The sequence below is a fragment of the Blennius ocellaris genome (assembly GCF_963422515.1).
Source record: "Blennius ocellaris genome assembly, chromosome: 24".
NCBI lineage: Eukaryota > Metazoa > Chordata > Actinopteri > Blenniiformes > Blenniidae > Blennius > Blennius ocellaris.
This window is the reverse complement of record NC_137673.1, coordinates 5833811-5852674: the sequence shown is the minus strand read 5'-3', so window position 1 is coordinate 5852674 and position 18864 is coordinate 5833811. Positions and strand designations below refer to the sequence as shown.

At 47.9% G+C, this 18864-nt stretch overlaps 1 protein-coding gene across 2 annotated transcripts; it reads left to right on the top strand.

The window, feature by feature from the left end:
* Positions 1-328: 328 nt before the first annotated feature.
* Positions 329-17139, top strand: LOC308147568 (uncharacterized protein). Of its 2 annotated transcripts, none has more exons than XM_080519796.1 (55): positions 329-524; positions 4223-4345; positions 4528-4749; positions 4842-4858; positions 4950-4982; positions 5911-5943; positions 6022-6075; positions 6170-6262; positions 6573-6647; positions 6728-6772; positions 6852-6905; positions 6983-7036; positions 7207-7260; positions 7363-7416; positions 7495-7548; positions 7633-7677; positions 7756-7809; positions 7901-7945; positions 8029-8082; positions 8158-8256; positions 8730-8774; positions 8886-8984; positions 9061-9114; positions 9317-9424; positions 9855-9908; positions 10011-10109; positions 10225-10278; positions 10354-10452; positions 10524-10577; positions 10648-10701; positions 10784-10837; positions 10919-10972; positions 11057-11101; positions 11189-11287; positions 11373-11480; positions 11568-11621; positions 11711-11764; positions 11852-11905; positions 11994-12047; positions 12124-12231; positions 12327-12380; positions 12457-12510; positions 12619-12780; positions 12860-12967; positions 13051-13158; positions 13654-13707; positions 13790-13897; positions 13995-14048; positions 14141-14248; positions 14343-14396; positions 14829-14936; positions 15257-15614; positions 15700-15890; positions 16076-16318; positions 16500-17139. In XM_080519796.1, exons 1-55 carry the CDS (start codon positions 431-433, stop codon positions 16644-16646), a joined length of 4671 nt encoding a protein of 1556 aa, XP_080375922.1. In that variant the 5' UTR covers positions 329-430; the 3' UTR covers positions 16647-17139. The 2 variants fall into 2 exon arrangements, with proteins under 2 accessions (XP_080375922.1, XP_080375921.1); XM_080519795.1 differs by having other exon boundaries at positions 4220-4345.
* The last annotated feature ends 1725 nt before the right edge of the window (positions 17140-18864 follow it).

Below are 18864 nucleotides of genomic sequence, written 5' to 3'. Positions count from 1 at the left end.
AATAACCCCGATTCAGGCAGTCTGGACGAAAGCAGAGCAAGTATGTGGCACAAAAGAGTCTGAAGGGGTTGTGGATCAAAATGAAGGTCGTGAAGCAGGGAAAGTGAGCAAGAGGTTAATGAGCCATGCTGATGCTCACTGAGGCTGTATTTGGGTGTGGCTCCTCCGTGTTCCCACTTCTCTTTCAAGTCCTTTTCAGCTGCATCATCATCCACTTCTTGTTCTATGAAGGGATTTTTGATGCAGCCTTTAATTACCGCCATCTTTGGAGGCAGGAGGAGGAGGAGCAGCGAGATGCAGCGAGTGGAGATGAGGAGTGTGAGAGGAGGAGCAGCGCTGCAGTGGTCTGTTGCTCTCAGGGATCTCTCCGTCTGTGGATGCTGTAGCTGTGGACTCGTCTCTCTGACTGCTGTGGCCCCTGGAAGCAGACATGGGCCCCTCCGTGAGCGGCAGCCTCTGCGTCTGCGCCGCCCTCACCCTGCTCCGGGTCATCGCCGTCGTTTGCCAGGACCAGGACAGCAACGGTGAGCGCGAGCAGTCCTCTTGGCAGTTACAGTTACCACTTGAAAAATGTATCCAGGAAAAGTAACTCTCTTACTTTTACTTTAAATCGTCGATGAGCTCATTGAGGAATATTTGAGCCTTCGACAGGCTAACGGCCATTTAAGCAGGCTAATGCTAATCACAGCTAATGCTGCTGCTACTCACAGTGAGACGTGTGTGAAGTGGCTCCTCCTCAGTAAACAGGAGTTTGGAGAAACAGTGACACAGTCGCTCGTCAGGGGTGAACGTGTGAAGGGCCTTCGTCCTGTAATCAGATTACAGCTGCAATTAACCATAATGGCACATGCTATGTGAATAGATTCAAGTTAGAGTAATCAGAGGGAATCGGAGTTTGGGCTACTCCTAATACCAGATTATAATCTGGTATGAATGTAATCAGATTACAGCAAAATGTAAATCTCATCCGATCAAAAGGAGGCACAATGAAGTGAAAAAGTAACCAGATTACAGTGGGACTTCGTTCAGGATTAACGAGTCCTCTCCTCCAGCAAACAGGAGTTTAGAGGAATAGTAACTGGAAGGACAGTGGTTTTGGATAATGCTAGCAAAGAAAGACAATTACAACTGTTTTCATGGAGAACAAAAGTATCGAGCCCAAAGAATCGCAGGTAACCGTAACTAATTCAATGAAAGTAATTAGTTACTAGTGTGTTACTGATAAAAGTAGTGGGATTACTGTTACTCACTGCTCATATTGTGGATATTTTATCACAACAATTAAGCTGATATGCGGCTAATGCTAAAGCTAACAGAGAGAGAAATACTTCAGTGGCTGAATTACTCATTACACAACAGTAATCAGTTACAAACTCATTACTGAGACACGTAGTGGATTACTGTCAAAACGGATGATTATTTTGATGTTTTCACCACAACGATAAAGACAACGCTCATGCTAATGCTAACAGAGAGACAGCAGCTGTGCAACAGTTTTCACCAACAATAACTGTAATCTGTTCCTCGGGGGTCTCTGCCAGAAGTAATGTGATTACTGGCGTTTCCTGTGCGTGTTCCAACGTTCCTGCGAGAGAGTGAAGGGAAAGCGGCTGCGATGGGGGATGTGAGGGTCAAAGAGGAGCGAAGTGCCTCCAGCTGGGGGCAGATCTGTGCTGCAGGGTTAAAAATACCCGGCGCAGGGCGCAGGCTGGCCTGTGGCTCCGTTTCAGAGCGAGGTCGGGGCTGCAGTGGTGTGGCCGCGTGGACGGGACGGACAAAAGCAGGCCACTAATTTTGGTCAGACTGGAGTCCAGAGGCAGCGTGGACACACCCAGAGGAGACTCCATCCAAACAGCCTGCAGCAAAGTCACAGCATCAGCAGCACAAACTGAGGAAAAGTCTACAAAAACACAAACCTGGACTCTGTGATCCTCTAAAACGCAGCGAAAGCTGAAACCAGCACGTCACACGTGACTGAAAGAGAAAGAGAGCCGCAGAAGATTCAGGTTTAGGTTGTGAGGTGGTTTTTCTGTTAAAATAGTTTTTTATGACTTGTGACTCTGTTAAAGAGTTTTTTATTAACCTCTCATTTGAATTTAAAGGCCAATTTGTAGAATAACGACTGCAGTTTCTGCACAATAAAAAAAATAAAAAATCATTACTCTAATGGCAAGGCAATTCACAGTGATTTACAAAGAAACACAGAAACGACCTAATTTTGTAATTAAGTAATTTCTTCTCCTCATTTGTTTAATTTGGAAGATTTTATAGAGTTTAGAATGCAAAACATACAATAAAAAGAGTACAATCTAAAGGGTCTTCTGTGTTTTTAAGCCTGAAACTACATGGACATCATTACTGTTACTATTATAAAATAGCTATCTGTTTTAATTATAAGTCAAACGTGTTTATTAGAGCTGAGATGAAGTATGAATGATACAAATATCTAAAGGTAGAGCGATTTGGTGGAAGAAACTAATGTTATTGTTCAGAGTAAAAAAATGTATATTCTGAAAATGTTTTACTTAAAGATGACTTTTTTTTTTAATACCTGCAGTTACACAGGATGTATTCATGATTTAATCACCTTGTTTTCATAAAAAGTCACTTGAACTTGTCCATCTTTAGACTTTCAGTGAGAAAAATGCAGCCGGAAAGGAAAAGGAATTTGTATTCCTTTATGTAAAAGGTGATTTCTAATAGTGTGGTCCTGAGGTGGGCTGATTCAAGGCTGAGGTCTGCAGGTTATTAAAAGCTCTCTTTCGTTCCTCATGTGCACCTGAGAGTGAAACAAAGGAAGAGATGCTAATGATCCATGCTGCGGCCCGAGGCAGGTTTCTCCGGGTGTGGCTCCTCCACCACAAACTAACATGTAATCCAGGCTGCTCGCGGTTTCCCTGAAATAACTGAAATGACTGCAGCGTGGGAGCGGCCCACCACATAATCAGTGCTTCAGGACGACTGAGCGCCGCAGCAGGTGGCCATGTTTGCTGTTTTTAAACTTCTGCGCCGGTTCCAGAGAGTTTCACGGTGTGGGAGGGGGCAGGAGGGCAGAAACAGCCTGAAATAGACTCGGCAAACCTGCACTTACTGCCACTTACGCTGCTCGACGCACACGCAGCAGGAGCCACCAGGCTCCTCCAGTTATGCCACCGTTATCATCTTTATACCCCGAGGAACAATAAGAAAAGCATTCTGTAAGTGCATATGAGAACGGAATGTACAGAAAGCATACAGAAAATAACCAAATTACGACTTAAAGCAACGTGTTTCCGTCTGGTCTGGGGTTTGATTCACGGTGATCTTGCATGCAGACGTCGCCGGCGCATCACACATTAAGTTTTACACAGATAATGAACTGTGACACGCAGACGGGGGGAATTTCCCTCTAAACTGTGACTTTTATTTAACTTGACTGCGATTTATGGCTCTGTGATTCCAGGTAATTTCAGCTATCAGTGCAGGAATGTGACATAAATGCTGCTTTCACTGCTTTTCTCCACAAACTCATCAACAAGCTTTGAGAATACTCATCCTTTATGAGGCAGGCTGCTGGTGCCGAGTAGTGCCACCTAGTGCCCGGATGAAGAAACTACAACTAACCCAATTAAATGGAGGGGCTGGAGAGAAACTATTCCTTATTTTAACATTGAAAAGTAATATAAATACTGCAGAATATCAGTTAGCTTCCCTGTCTCACAGCTGTTGTTGTTATTAGTGCTGTTAGCTTTTCCATTAGCAATGTCAAGACCTGCTTTCTCTATTTGTATTCATGAAGCCAAATGTTAGCAAAAGCACCTGATAATGATACTGAACTAACTCAGACCTCCTGATAAAGGTGACAGTGGGATTAGCATTATCCTGAATCCACAGCAGTTTGGATTAATATTTAAAATATAATAATATCAAATTCTTGAATGTAAACGTTCATATTCTGGGAGTCGAACCCAGGCTGCCTCGGTGAAAACCAGGAATCCTAACAGCAGATAGACCATCACCATTAGCATTGGCATGTCTAAATAGCAGTTAGCTTCCCTGTCAGTGGTTTATCTCGTTCAGTGTCTTCATGAATCTGTTTCTTTCAAGAAGAGTCACATCCAGATAATTGTGGGACAACGGCTGGAAATTGGCATTGTGCTAAATCCGGCATATTTACAGTCACCTCATGAAGCCTCGTGTGTGTGTGTGTGTGTGTGTGTGTGTGTGTGTGTGTGTGTAGTAGTAGTAGTATGTGATGGCGTGCTGTGTGAAGCGCTCACAAACTGTCAAGAGGCACACACCCCTGAGGGAGCGTGCTGCCCCGTGTGCCTGAACGCACCGCCCCCCTCCTCCTCCCCCAGCACAGGTATACACACACACACACACACACACACACACACACACACACTTTTAACACAACACTAGTATATTATCACTACTACGGCTGTTGATGTGAATACCGTGTGTGTGTGTGTGTGTGTGTGTGTGTGTGTGTGTGTGTGTGTGTGTGTGTGTGTGTGTGTGTGTGTGTGTGTGTGTGTGTGTCAGGTAATGGAACAGGAAGCTGCAGCATGGACGGCGAGCTGCACCTCCACAACGCCGTGTGGAAGCCGGAGCCGTGTCGACTTTGTGTGTGTGACAACGGAGTGTCGCTGTGTGAGGAGGTGGTCTGTCCCGCCCTCTCGCACTGTGAGAACTCACACACACACACCCCGGACGGCGAGTGTTGCCCCGTGTGCGACACCTTCGCCAGCGCCAGCAGGGCCGTAGGTACGAGGGGTTTACTTCACACACTCCTTACCTTCAGTTTGGGAAGTTTGAGCAGAAATTAACTCACGACTCTGACGTTTGATTCCCCTCAGCTATGATGAGCTTCAAGGTAGAGCCTTCGTCTTCTCTCACTCATCATCATCATCATCATCATGATAGCAAATGATTGTACCATGTGTGTGTGTTTGTGTGTGTGACAGGGGCAGAAAGGTGAACCGGGAGACGTCCCACACGTGAGTGACACAATTACACAGAAACGCACACAAACTACAAAAACTTTAGTAAATTATCCACGCTTACATTTTCATATGTTAATTGATCAACACATTTATTCATCAATACATTAATAAATTAATGCAGGGATGGACAAATAATTATCTTTTTGATAAATAAGATTAGCTCCATATACTTATATTATTTAATATCCACATCTATTTCTTAATAAATTAAACATTAGTTGTTCCTGTTTACATTTATTTTTCCTGTTATCTTTTGATTTTTTTCTAAATTGAAATATTTCTGTGTATATTTACATTTTTGTATCTGTTTTTTATTCCCATTTGTTATTCAAAAATATTAAAAATACTTATATCAGAAAGTTTGATGAATACAATTATATGACTGTAGCAATGTGTTCATAATAATGATATAGTTTTGTTTATGTATCTCTGCATTTATCAATTTTGTGACTTAATGAGACTTTTATGGATTCATACATTAATTTAAGAACATTTAATGATAGATGATATATTAACTAATGTACAGATCCATAAATTCCTTTTATATTTGTCATGACAATTTATGTCATATCAGCTTTTTAAATGTATGCATTATTTACATTATTTACATTCTCACTTCACGACACTGATATTCAATTAGACATAAATGTATTTGGGAATTTAACTTTTGAGATTAGTCATTTTTCATGAATTTATTTCCATATTTATTTACTTACAAATTCTTTCCAGTTCCACAAAATTAATTATTAAATATAAATGTGGCAGAAATATATGAATAAATACAAATAGAAAGGTCATAATTCATTCTTTAGTATTTGATTTTATCAACGGAAGCCTTTGTTTTTATTGATGTCAGTTTTTTTGTCTTCATCTTGGTGACTTTCCTGTTTGACTAACCTGAACGTTGGGACGTCTTCCTCAGATTGTGGGGCTTCCAGGACCTTCAGGGCCAGCGGTGGGTGTCTCTTCCAGGACCTTTGCAGCTCTCTGAGGAGGGATCGGGGGCTGATCATGTCATGTGTTTATGTTGAAGGGTCCTCCAGGAGCTCTGGGCCACAGGGGACCCAGAGGATTTAAAGGCAGACGGGTAATTTCATTCATGACTCCAACGGGGCGATGAGGACTTACTGATGAAGGATAATGATGATGATGATGATGATGTGTCCCCTCACACACTGCAGGGCTTTCAAGGACCTCCAGGTTTCGATGGTGAGCCCGGTATTCCAGGAAATCCCGGACAAGCCGGACCCCCAGGAAACCCGTCTCCTCCCGGGGTGAGAGCTCTTTAAACCTCCCCGTTAGAATCCACCTGCTGCAAACACAACGTCCTCTGCTCGTCACTCCTCTGTTCACGCCATGTTTGACCTGCAGGTGGCGACATCACTGCTCACAGTAATTGCATGTGAGGCTGCGACTCTCCAGCTCAACTTACAGTGGAAATGTTACTTTTGCTCCCCAAAGTTAAAGCTAAACAATCCCAGAGCTAATCTAATATCTTGACTCGCTGTGAGCGGTGGTGGCGCCTCCTGCAGGTCAGACAGTGAACCATCACCCTGCTGAACGTGTGTCTTTTTACCTTGGAAGGTGAACCTGGTGTCCCAGATGGCGTCAGGCTTCAGTGAGAAGTCCGGTCTGGCCGGCATGATTTCTCAAACCAGGGTGAGTTTGTGCAGAGCGGAAAGGGAAAACAGCTTCGGGCCACGTTTGTTCAAACTGTGCGTGACCTGATGTGGTTTCAGGGTGAGGCAGGAGCTCGAGGACCGCCGGGGTCTCTGGGATCACAGGTACGTCTCTCACCCACATCTAAAGCAGCATGTTGAGCAGACGCAGGCTGGAACGTGAAGTCCTGGTGTTCTTGTCCAGGGTCCACACGGCGGTCAGGGGATCCCCGGCGAGGCTGGAGAGCCCGGACAGATGGTAGGAACGCTCCTGCTGCAGAAGGTCAGAGAGGGTGGAGGGTGGAGGGTGAAGCTGACGGTGTGCCTTGCTTTCAGGGGGAGTCTGGTCTCAGGGGTCCTGATGGACCTGCAGGGAAGAACGGGGCTGATGTGAGTCATAGCCAGCTAACGGCTAATGTGGAGCGCCCTGCTATGACTCCTGTAAGAGCTGTGTGTGTGTGTGTGTGTGTGTGTGTGTGTGTGTGTGTGTGTGTGTGTGTGTGTGTGTGTGTGTGTGTGTGTGTGTGTGTGTGTGTGTGTGTGTGTGTGTCTTCCTCCAGGGACTACCTGGACCTTCAGGTGCGACAGGAGAACCAGGATTTCCAGGATCAGTGGTAACTGTCCCATAGTTTAGACTGTCACTCGCTCAGTGAGCCTTCATGACCACCTTCATCATGATGATGATGATGATGATGACGTTGGCTGTTGTCCTGCAGGGTTCCAGAGGATTCCCTGGACTTCCAGGTCACCCTGGACTGAAAGGACACAAGGTAAAGTCTCTCAGAGAGGATCACACGGGGCAAACAGCTGCAGTCTGTCCTCTGGGCTCATTCTGAAATCCTCACCAGGGACACGCTGGACCGCTGGGATCAAGAGGTGAACTGGGACCAGCTGGGGGAAAGGTAGGAGTGAGCAACCCGACCCCGTGACCCCTGCAGTGGTACATCTGTTTGTACTTACCCGGTTGATGTTTGGCTGTTTTTCAGGGTAAATCTGGTTCTTCTGGTGCGATGGGGGCTCCTGGTCCGCTGGTAGGTAGCACACGGTGTGAAGGACACCCCCATGAGGCAGCTCCACTCACGCTCATGCTAACGTGCGTTCTGTTCCAGGGTCCGCCAGGCCTGCAGGGGGAGAGAGGCCGAATTGGATCGACTGGCCCTGTGGTACGACCCCAACACAACAGATCCACCAAACCTGTAGATCTCAGGACACAAACGTCTCTTGTGTTTGTTTTTGTTTGGTTTTCTTCTTCAGGGGAAACGTGGGCCGCCGGGCGATGCTGGTAAACCAGGTCCTCTGGTGAGAAGTCCTCCACCCTATTTGAGTTTTGTAGCTCTAGGAAGTGACTTCCTGCAGATAAAAACGCGGTTCTTCCTCTTCAGGGTCCTTTGGGAATTCCCGGAGTTCCAGGATTCCCAGGAAGTCCAGGCATGAAGGTGAGCTGGGAGGAGGTTCGGTGTCGCCTGCAGAGCTGTGGAAGGTGCTGAAGTCTCACCTGCGTGTGTGTGCAGGGGGAAGCCGGGCCCACGGGGGTCCGAGGAAGTCCAGGACAACAGGGAGGGAGAGGAGACGCCGGGCATGCGGGACCTCCAGGGAAAACCGGGCTGCAGGTGGGATCCTGGTGCACTCACCATCCTCTCACTTCTTTGTCCTCACAGAAGAACTCACTTCCTTCTGTTGAGAGTTTAGAGTTTTTGTCACAAAATCTTTTCATTTTGATTGATTTTATTTAGTTTGATCAACGTTTAGTTTAATTTTATTTTCATTTAGCTTCAATTTGAATTTGAAAGATTTCACCTTTCATAAATGAAGATATACTTCTTCCTTTTCAGACTCGCAACCACATTATATTGCTCTGTTCTTTTTTATCCACTGATTGGTGACATATCATTTAGTTGATTGATGTAAACTGATTATTTGTTTTTTTTATTAGAACTGTAATTTGTTCATTTATTAATGTCCCTAGAATCCATTTATGATTTATTTATTGATATTCCTGTCAGATTTATTTCGCGTCACAGCATTGATGTGATCTGTGTGTGTGTGTGTGTGTGTGTGTGTGTGTGTGTGTGTGTGTGTGCAGGGGGCAGAGGGGCCTGATGGAGCTCCAGGTAGTCGTGGACAGTCGGTACGTCCTCAGCCAGTCTCTCTCTCTCTCTCTCTCTCTCTCTCTCTCGCTCTCTCTCTCTAACCCTCTACTGTTCATAAAGCCTCTCAACTCTTTATTCAACCTTTTCAGGGACTCGCAGGGATCCAGGGCCCCCTGGGGCAGACAGGGCAGCCAGGACCCCCCGGCCCTCAGGGGACCACCGGAGCAACGGGAGCCAAAGGCCAAGTGGTAGAGTGTGACTTCCTGTGTGTGTGTGTGTGTGTGTGAGAGAGACTACACTGTGTTGACCTGTGTGTGTTTTCAGGGCGAAGGAGGAGCTGCTGGACTGAAAGGAGATGGTGGACTGAAGGGAGAGAGAGTGAGTGACACACACACACACACCTATACACACTCAACTGACCAGCATCAATTAACCTCAAAGCTTTGTGAGCAAACCCCCTGGTGGTGAACTTTAGCCAGTGGCACTCCCAAAAAAAAACCTTTTCACCAAAAGAAAACAAGTGTGTCCTGTGTGTTTTCTGTCTTTGTGAATATTTACATGCTGTGTGTCCGGCTGGCAGGGCGATCACGGTCTTCAGGGTCCGCTGGGTCCCATGGGAGAGGAGGGGAAGAGGGGGCCCCGGGGTGATGCCGGGTCGGTGGGGAATCCAGGACCAACGGGCGAGATGGTGAGTCTGTAACGCCTCCAACATGTCAGTTGACAACACAGAGAAACACAGTTTTCTCAGGACACACACTTTGTCAACTGTCCAAACAAACATGTCCTTCTGGGTCACGCGCAGTAAGCTCAGCTCATTCACATGCATTTAAGGCCACGTACAAGTAGTTTGGTGGGCAACTGACCTAAAATGAACCAAAGTAAGATGGTTCGTGTCCGGCGCTGCTTAAAGGGGAGGACTGAGGCATCAGCCTCTGGTGGCTGGAGGAGGGTACTGCAATAAAACAGAATTGAGTGAAATAAAAGGCGATATTTAATGAAATAAATTCACTTTTTCTGTGTGTGTGTGTGTGTGTGTGTGTGTGTGTGTGTGTGTGTGTGTGTGTGTGTGTGTGTGTGTGTGTGTGTGTGTGTGTGTGTGTGTGTGTGTGTGTGTGCAGGGAACTCCAGGAAACCGAGGGTTCCCCGGAGGTGATGGATTACCTGGACAGAAGGTGAACCTCTCGATTTATCAACCAGCTTCGTCTGCGTCACTTCGCTTATGTCTGAAACTTGTTTTTTGTTTTTGTTTTTGTTTTGTTTTTTAACATGAGCAGGGCGCTCAGGGTGAGAGAGGGCTGTCTGGGTCGCCCGGAGCTAAAGGCTTGGAGGGAGACCCGGGACGGGCCGGAGAGCCGGGCCTCACAGGAGCTCGGGTACGTCTCTCCTGCCATGTTTCACTTCATCTGTAACCAGCTGAAACAGAACTTTGGCTCCACGGCTGTAGAAGAGCTGCAGGTAAACGATTGTTGATGTGTTTTTGTCTGACAGGGTCTCACTGGACTGATCGGTGCCCAGGGTCCGGAGGGGAAGCTGGGACCGATGGTGGGTCACCTCCTTCCTCCCACAGAGATCAACTCTGACCGCTCTGTGTCGTGACGAAGCGGACGTGTCTTTCAGGGCTCAGCGGGAGACGACGGCAAACAGGGTTCGGCCGGATCGACGGGCACCAGAGGCTCCGCGGGGTCCATGGGTCTGCCGGGGCCCAAGGGCTTCACTGTGAGTCCCGGGGTGTGTGAGGAGAGGAGGGGTGTGAGGGGCAGCGTGTGACCCGGTGTGGTGTGTTCCAGGGCGACGCGGGGAAGATGGGGGAGGCCGGCAGCGGAGGAGCTCCCGGTCCCAGGGTGAGTCCAGGTCCCTCGGTGAGAACCAGTTGGCTGGGCCTCGTCCTCACCTGCCCTCACTGTGTTTCAGGGAGCCAACGGGAAGGACGGAGAGGGAGGAGCCGCCGGCCCCCCCGGACCACCGGTGAGCACCCACCCTCCCCAGAGAAACACACTCAGCTTGAAGATGTTTCTGCTGCTCATGTTTGATGTCTGGTGTTCGTCAGGGTCTTGCTGGTAAAAGAGGAGAGCAGGGGCCTCAGGGAGTGAGCGGCTTCCAGGTACAGTACCGCTGTCTTCATGTGACGTCTCCACCCAGTGTGGACACGCAATGAGACAAGAATATAATGTTGTGTTTTCAGGGTTTGCCTGGAACCCCTGGCCCACCTGGAGAGTCGGGGAAACCAGGAAATGAGGTACGACAGTGAAATGCAGTAAGAGATTGTTGATGAGGAGACTTGCGAAGCTGTTTACACTCTACAAACAACGTCACGTTTCAGGGTCTGGCTGGAGAAGTGGGTGATGACGGAGCGACGGGTCCCAGAGTGAGTTCATTCAGCACATCCTCCTGTTCCTCCCGCTTTACATCGACGTCCATTTATACCGACGTGTGCATGTGGTTGTCCTGACAGGGAGAACGAGGCCCTCCTGGAGCGAGAGGTGAAATTGGACCCAATGGGCTGCAGGGACCTAAAGGGAGTCCAGGTGGACCCGGACCAGATGGAGCCAAGGTACCGTCACCGTCCCCTCCAGTCAGAGCGGTCCTGTGCATTCAGGACTCTGCATCCTGAACCAGGCTCTGTTTGCGTCTCACAGGGGAGCTCGGGTCCAGCCGGTGGAGTCGGAGAACTGGGTGGTCCAGGACTTCAGGGGATGCCAGGAGAGAGGGGGATACCAGGACCGTCAGGACCCAAAGGAGACACTGTGAGTTCCTCCAGGTTATAGAGCATCTTCCTCCCACCGACTCGCCACTCTGGAGCTTTATCATATGACTGTAATTTCCTCCTTCAGGGGTCGGTTGGAGATAAAGGATCTGAAGGCAAAGCCGGAGCAGACGGTGCGAGGGTGAGTCACACAAACACTTTTACTGCTCACACTTGTATTCCATGTCTAAATTAATTATATTTTTTCTATTTTCTGATTGCTTTAACAAGGGACTTCCTGGTTCTGTTGGCCCAGTCGGTCCTGGTGGGCCTAATGGTGACAAGGTGAGCTCAGAACTGATTTAAACCTTTTTGAATGCGGAGGTCAAGATGTTATCATCAGTAAGTGAGCGCCTCTCTTGTTGTTTTTAGGGTGAGACCGGCCCCCCGGGGCCCACAGGACGCAGAGGCACCAGAGGAATCGCTGTGCGTACCAGGTTTCTATGAAGGGAGGTGACATTCTCCTGAACGCTGCTCATGAATAAAATCTTTAAATCTGTTGTGACACCAACAGGGTTCTACAGGAGAACTGGGTTCTACCGGTGCTGCTGGTTTCGCCGGATCTCCAGTAAGACTCAACAATAAGCACCAGTACACCTTTACTCTCCCAGACCGGAGGCTTCATCTTATCCGGTCCTTTACAGGGTCTGGATGGGCAGCCCGGGGCCAAAGGAGAAGCTGGTGAGCCCGGAATGAAGGGGGAAGGGGGACCGCCCGGACCACAGGGGACGGCCGGGATATCTGGTGGACAGGTAGGAGGTTTGAATGAAGCTTGTTCAGAGTCGGTGGGTCCACCAGGAGTCCACATCCTCTGTTTTAGAGGATCAGCCTGTGCCTGTGTTTCCAGGGTCCAGTTGGAGTGACCGGACTGAAAGGTGGAAGAGGCACTCAGGGTCCGACGGTGAGTCTTTCTCCACATCACCTCTGTGCTTTTAATCAAAGCAGCTCTCAGCAGGACGCCGTCTCTCTTCCTGTAGGGCTCTGCTGGGTTCCCTGGGTTACCTGGAGGAGTGGGCACACCTGGGTCTCTCGTGAGTTACAACAACTTATATTTGGATCATTGCAGACTGTTCTTGTGGATCCAACTGTTGGTGTTGTGAGGAAGGCTGACTGCTCCTAAATGACACCGTCTGTCACAGGGCGCTGTCGGGGCTGACGGGCCTATAGGTCTTCCAGGAAAGCGTGGTCCCCCCGGGGTCCGAGGAGAAAACGGAGGTGTGGGACGTCAGGGTGAAAGTGGACATCGGGGTCCCGCGGGCGGTCCCGGAGAGACAGGAGACTCCGGCGAGGACGGGCCTCCGGTGGGTGATTTGATAATCTGTCAGTGAATAAATCCTGAGATATTTCAGCTGCTGATGAGCTCTGGTGCACCTCCATCAGGGTCCTGATGGACCTCCAGGACCGGCTGGCACGGCAGGACAGCGAGGTGTGGTGGGACAGCCTGGACTCAGAGGAGAGAGCGGCATGCTGGGACTTCCTGGTCCTGCTGTGTGTATTCTAATGTTTCCAGTTCACTGTTGGCCTCACAAGGCCGGTTCGGTGTAACTTAACGGAGTTTGTGTGTTCCTCAGGGCCCACCAGGAAAGTCGGGATCTGCTGGGACTCAGGGGGGCAAAGGTCCAGACGGTGGGGTCGGTTTACCCGGAGCCACAGGCCCCAGAGGAGAGGCTGGGCCCGAGGTTTGTCCTCCTCAGATTTCAATTTAAAGCTGCGATTCACAAAGCTGCCTGGATTATTTGTCACAGAAGAGAAAGAGATTCTTTCAACACAGTGGGTATCAAGGCCTTTTGTAGAAATGTCCTGCTACTTTCAGTATCACCAACAAAGTAATGATCAAAAATCAACAAATGTTCGTGTTTGATTCTCTGCAACTGATGCACAATGTTTTCAGTAGTTTATTCTGTTTTGCAACTCATTTTTCAGAAGACTGAACAATTTTCACTCAGATCTTCACACAAGAGACTTTTTGTCTCTTTACATTTGTTCAGTTTGTGATATTAGGTTGACAGTTGTCCTGATTTTCTCCCCCGAAGAAGCAAATGTAAGAAATCTTAGTGATGTTGGTGATTTATTTGTAGATGATTTAATGTAAGTTGTCATTTCTATTACTTCCTATCTCCTACTTACTGTCGTCAGATGTACAGTTTCACTGAGGTCTTGATGTGACTCTGCAGGGCATCACTGGAGCAGAGGGGCCTCCTGGCAAAGATGGTCTTGTGGGGCAGAGGGTATGAATGAATTCAACACGCATCTTTGAGGTCAGTAAAGCTTTTGATGGCCACTGATTGCTTGTATTTTGTGTAACTGCAGGGAGACCGAGGAAATAGCGGTCCAGAGGGTCTGGCTGGTGTTTCAGGGTCTCCAGGGACAGAGGGTCCAGTGGGAATGACAGGCAGTCCCGGACCAGAAGGCGAAAAAGTGAGTCAAACAAATAGAATCACAGCTATTTTAAAGTTAATGGCGCATCTGCTACATTTTCATGATGAACGTGTTTGTGGCTGTGTTTGTCCGTCAGGGGGATAAAGGTTCACCTGGAGTTCCAGGAGGAGCTGGAGTTCGAGGAAAAGTGGTAAGTCAAGGGCTTCCTCGTTCACGATCAGCATCACGACACAAACAAAACATTTTCCAGGGTCCATAGCGTCCCCCTGTGTCTTATCTCAGGGCCCTCAAGGACCACAGGGAGAGAAAGGAGTTGCTGGAGATGCAGGAGAGAGGGGTCAGAAAGGCCACCAAGGCTTCACCGGACTGCACGGCATGCCAGGAATCACTGTAAGAACCAGGTTAAAGCTTCCCGAGGAACTTCTCGCCCGATGGTCCTCTTTGGGCGGCGATACCAACGTCTGACGGGTGTTTTGTGTTTCAGGGGGCAACAGGAGACGTTGGAGCCACAGGATTTTCTGGACCAGCTGGACCGAGGGTGAGTGACCACCAGTCTGCAGGGAGTTTGTTGGCCTCCAGAACAAAGAAGAAAGAACAGGGTGTCCTCCTTTGCTTAGAGGCTCAGTTTCATATAGTTTGGAAGCTATTCTGGCCAAAATTATGGATGAAGTGATGTCAGAAGGCTGATAACAGACATTCATCCACCGACCCTCAAACTGGTTCCCAATTTGTTGCAATTGTCGCAAAAATGTTATCTGTAAATAGGAAAGTGTTTTGTTTGTTTGTTTTTTTTTAATGTAGAGGCTTTTAAAGAGTCAAATCTACAAAAACAACTTCCTCTTTCCTTGTAAGTGCTTAGAAAATTCACAGACGTAGGGTTCGTTATCATATATAGGTCAAGATTAATGTCAAACACTGACCCTCCACTGAGGCTCCCTCTGAAGCGCTGGTCATCTCATCTGTGTAACAGGGACCTCCAGGAGTAGTGGGCCCTCCAGGGAAGGAGGGGAACATGGGGCAGCCTGGACCGATGGGCGCTCCGGGCAGCAGAGGAGCCGGCGGAGACATCGGAGCTCAGGTAGGAGGAGGAGTCTTCTGCTGGGGGTCACGAAAACATTACAGGATTATTTACACAAGCAAAACACACCTTCTCCAAAATCAAGGAATATTTCTGGCATATTTAAGTTTACAGTGGGTGGATTAAAATGTTTTCCAAAGCAATTTCAAGCATAAATCTAGTCCACAGCTGATAATGTACAAATTATGTTCGAAGATACGTCCTCTTTCAGTCAATGTGACTGTCCAGCTGGTGGGACATGAGATTTTTGAACTTGTAGTATAGTCCAACTCTTTTAATGCAATTTGTGCTCTTCTAATGGGTGAATCTGTTTCCATCAGGGTCCCCCTGGAGAACCTGGACCTCCAGGTCTTCCAGGCTCTCCAGGGCCTCCTACTGCTGCAGTAGAAGACCTGTTCGCCGGGTTGATGGATTATGACTTCAAAGGTGGCGTCCCAGAAGCTGAGGAGTTCACAGAGTATGACGCTGCGGCCGCCGCTCCTCCTCTCCCAGAGTTTAACAAGGACGAGGCTCTTCCCAACAAGAAGGAGGCAGTCCTGCGCGCCGACACCGGCGTACACGCCACGCTGAAGACCCTCAGCGGACACTTGCAGAACCTGCGAAGCCCCGACGGCAGCAAGATGAACCCGGCCAAAACCTGCCAAGATATCCAGCAGTGCTACCCTCAGAAGAAGAGCGGTCAGCCTCACAACTCATTTCCAGCGTGTTCTCAGCACCTCGCTGTCCCAGCAACTTCACAATAACACTTGTCCCTCTGATGCAGGAGAGTACTGGATCGACCCCAACCAGGGAAGCACCAAAGACGCCATCAAGGTCTTCTGCAATATGGAGACTGGCGAGACCTGCGTGGCCGCCAATCCAGCCAACGTTCCCCGCAAAGCCTGGTGGACCAAATCCAGCCCCTCGGCCAACAAGCTGGTGTGGTTCGGCGCCGACATGAACGCTGGAACCAAAGTAAGAGACCACTCAAAGTCTGGGGCAACATTGGTTCAGAGGAACGGCTGAAGATAGAGCACTAACCTGTTAACGTGTTAGCCAGCCTAACCAAACACTGTAGCACAGCTCAAACCTCCATAGAGTTGAAAGACACAAATCTTTAAAAATGTGCACGTCCTGTGTGGAACCACGTGTGATTGCAGCTGCGATACGGAAACAAGGACGAGCAGCCCAACGCCGTGTCGGTGCAGCTGAAGCTGCTGCAGCTTCTGTCCAAGGAGGCGCACCAGAGCATCACCTACCACTGCAGGAACAGCGTGGCCTACAAGGACGACAAGAGTGGCAACATGAAGAAGGCGCTCGTCCTCCGAGGCTCCAACGGCCAGGAGGTACGAGCGCAGGGAAACCCGCGGCTGCGCTACACCGTCACCGAGGACGGCTGCTCGGTGAGTCACTCACAAAAGTCTTTAGAAACATGCCGAAACCGAAACGTAACTTCAGTTCACCTCCACATTACAGAGAATCTTCTACTTCCACTTTACCAGCTTTTTACATTTAGCAACGAATAAAATCGCTGCACTGCTTTTAAAAAAAGACAGAAAAGTGTGACGCTGTGTTTGTGCTCAGAAATCAAACGGGGAGTGGAGTAAGACGGTGATGGAGTACAGGACTCAGACCCCGGCCCGGCTGCCCGTCGTGGACGTGGCTCCTCTGGACATTGGAAGAGCCGATCAGGAGTTTGGACTGGACATCGGCCCCGTGTGCTTCTCATGAAAACACACACTCTTTCCCAGTGGAGCATGGACACACACACACACACACACACAGCCCAGAGAAGATGTGGATCTCTGTGTGTGTGTGTGTGAGCAGCTGAAGATAACTTATTCACTTCACCGTCACATCATGATCTGAAGCTGCAAGAAGTGAAGCATGAAGCCTGAAGGTCACTGACAGGAGGCATGAACTGGAAAAATGCGGGATTTGGAGGGAATAATTTAGCTGAGAAGTGAAGATTTAAAAACCTTTTTATTCTTTACAAGTGAGAACTTTTATCCAGTAAATGCACGTGCAGAGAGAAAAAAAAAGTTTAATTTTAATAAAATGAAACATGCAAATGGTGGTTGAACCTAAATTATTTAAAGTTCTGTGCAGGAACACCTTTATATTTACTCTTTTTTTTCCTCATTTTTAAAGCTGTAAATGGAAAATATGACTGTAAATTGCTGATTGTTGACTTTGGATGTGGAATAAATGTTAATTCTTTGGAGTTTAATGAAATTTTCAGATTAACATGAGAAACCAACTTCCTCCAGTAGGGGGAGACAAAAGTTTTTATTTCAGACATCCAGCCTTCAGCAGCAGTTTTGTGTTGCTGTTTTAGCAAAAGCTTTTGAGAAGTTCAAATGATTCAGCTTCATGGCTGGATTTAAAAGTCTGGGTGACTTTTAAACAAGCCCTGATCAAATTTCATAACTATATCAATATTTCCCCCGATTAGGATAATGTTTGAGGGTTAAAACCTGCAACTGAGCCAGATAATGACATTACAAATGCAAGCACTGGGTATTAATATTAACTTGAGAGACGGGAACCATTAAAAGCAGCAGAAATCTCTAGTTGGAGATTGGAAATATGGCCCCTGTGTGTTTGTGGGTGTGAGACTGTGCAGAGAGAGGGAGCGAAAAGGCGTCCTGACAGGAAGAAAAAGAGCCAAAGATCATGCAGCACATGTTCGTGGCTCGACCTCTCATGTCCTCGCCCGCTGAAAGACGTGACACTCTCACCGTTTCCTGCAGCCCGGGCCCGTTCCACATCTGTCGGCTGGGTCATTTTTAGCCGGGGCTGCTATTTTCATATCCACTGTGGAAAGTTCAACACATAAAAAGGTTAAAATAAAGGTGAAGGGAACCTAAACTACACGGGTTTGCTGTAGTTTGAAAAGAGATTGAAAAACTGAATTAGAAACTCGTTGCTGAAGCTGAAGCTGCTCAAGGTGATTCATCAAAGCTCTATATGTACTAACGTTAAAATACTGTTATATACTGCATGTTTACAACATGTTTGACCACCAGGAGGCATCATCACAGCACATGCTATGCAGATGACTTCATTACTTATCTAAGAGGCTATAATGTTGCTCTGATTTGGGCTGTAAGTATTTACAGCTGTTCTCCAGGTATGAAGAGAAGAACCTAGTGAAGATGCAACAGTGCGGAATTGTCACTTTCTTTCTGAAAACTACAGACCAGAATAGATTATTGTGAGTGATATAAGTGCTCTAAAGACATGAGGAGAGAACGGAAGCTTGTTGCCTGACTTCCCACTGAATATTGTAATAAATATCAATGTCCCACTGTGCTGCTTTTGGCTGCAACGTCGAGTCATGAGGCAACAAGTATAAAGATTTAAGTGTTCAAGGTCTTCCACAGATAGCAGGAGCAGAACAGAGGGGGTTCCTACAGGAACTGTTCAGTATTAGAGAACATCCTGGGATCAGTGCAGACTAAAGTGTGCTGAAAGAGATGGAAAGTTTCAAAGAACATTTTTCTGTACACAAAAAAACCTTTCCAATAAGGCGCCTGTTTCTTAGTTTTAAAGAGTCCTGTTCCTCGGCCCATACGAGAAATACCCCCCCCCCCCTCCCCAAACCACAGCGGCGCTCCTCTTCAGCGAACAGGAAGTCCCTCACTCCTCTGCCCATTTCCTGCCATTGTTGTGCAGCCTGCAGCAGGCGCTGACTCCTCCCAGGATCTGGGAAAGGTGGGAAGTTAAAGTTTCCCCTTTGATCAACTCCGACCTCACCCGGGGGAGGAGAGAGGGTGAGGGAGGGGGGAGGCTGCAAATACTCAATATTAATTGTCCTCACAGGGGGGAGCAATTCAGTACAAATAGTTTGAGTCCAGTTTTTAACTCAAATATCTGATTCTTTGCTCTTTTTTGTGTGTGACTCTCCAATAATTGTACATTGCTTCTGCAGTATTTAGACTTGAGT

Bases quoted from the DNA above. Each gene is read 5' to 3' on its own strand.
- LOC308147568 (XM_080519795.1), top strand. From the start codon at position 431: ATGGGCCCCTCCGTGAGCGGCAGCCTCTGCGTCTGCGCCGCCCTCACC. The intron at 4,983-5,910 runs GTGAGTGACACA...CGTCTTCCTCAG, and splicing joins AACCGGGAGACGTCCCACAC to ATTGTGGGGCTTCCAGGACC. The intron at 6,263-6,572 runs GTGAGAGCTCTT...TTACCTTGGAAG, and splicing joins GAAACCCGTCTCCTCCCGGG to GTGAACCTGGTGTCCCAGAT.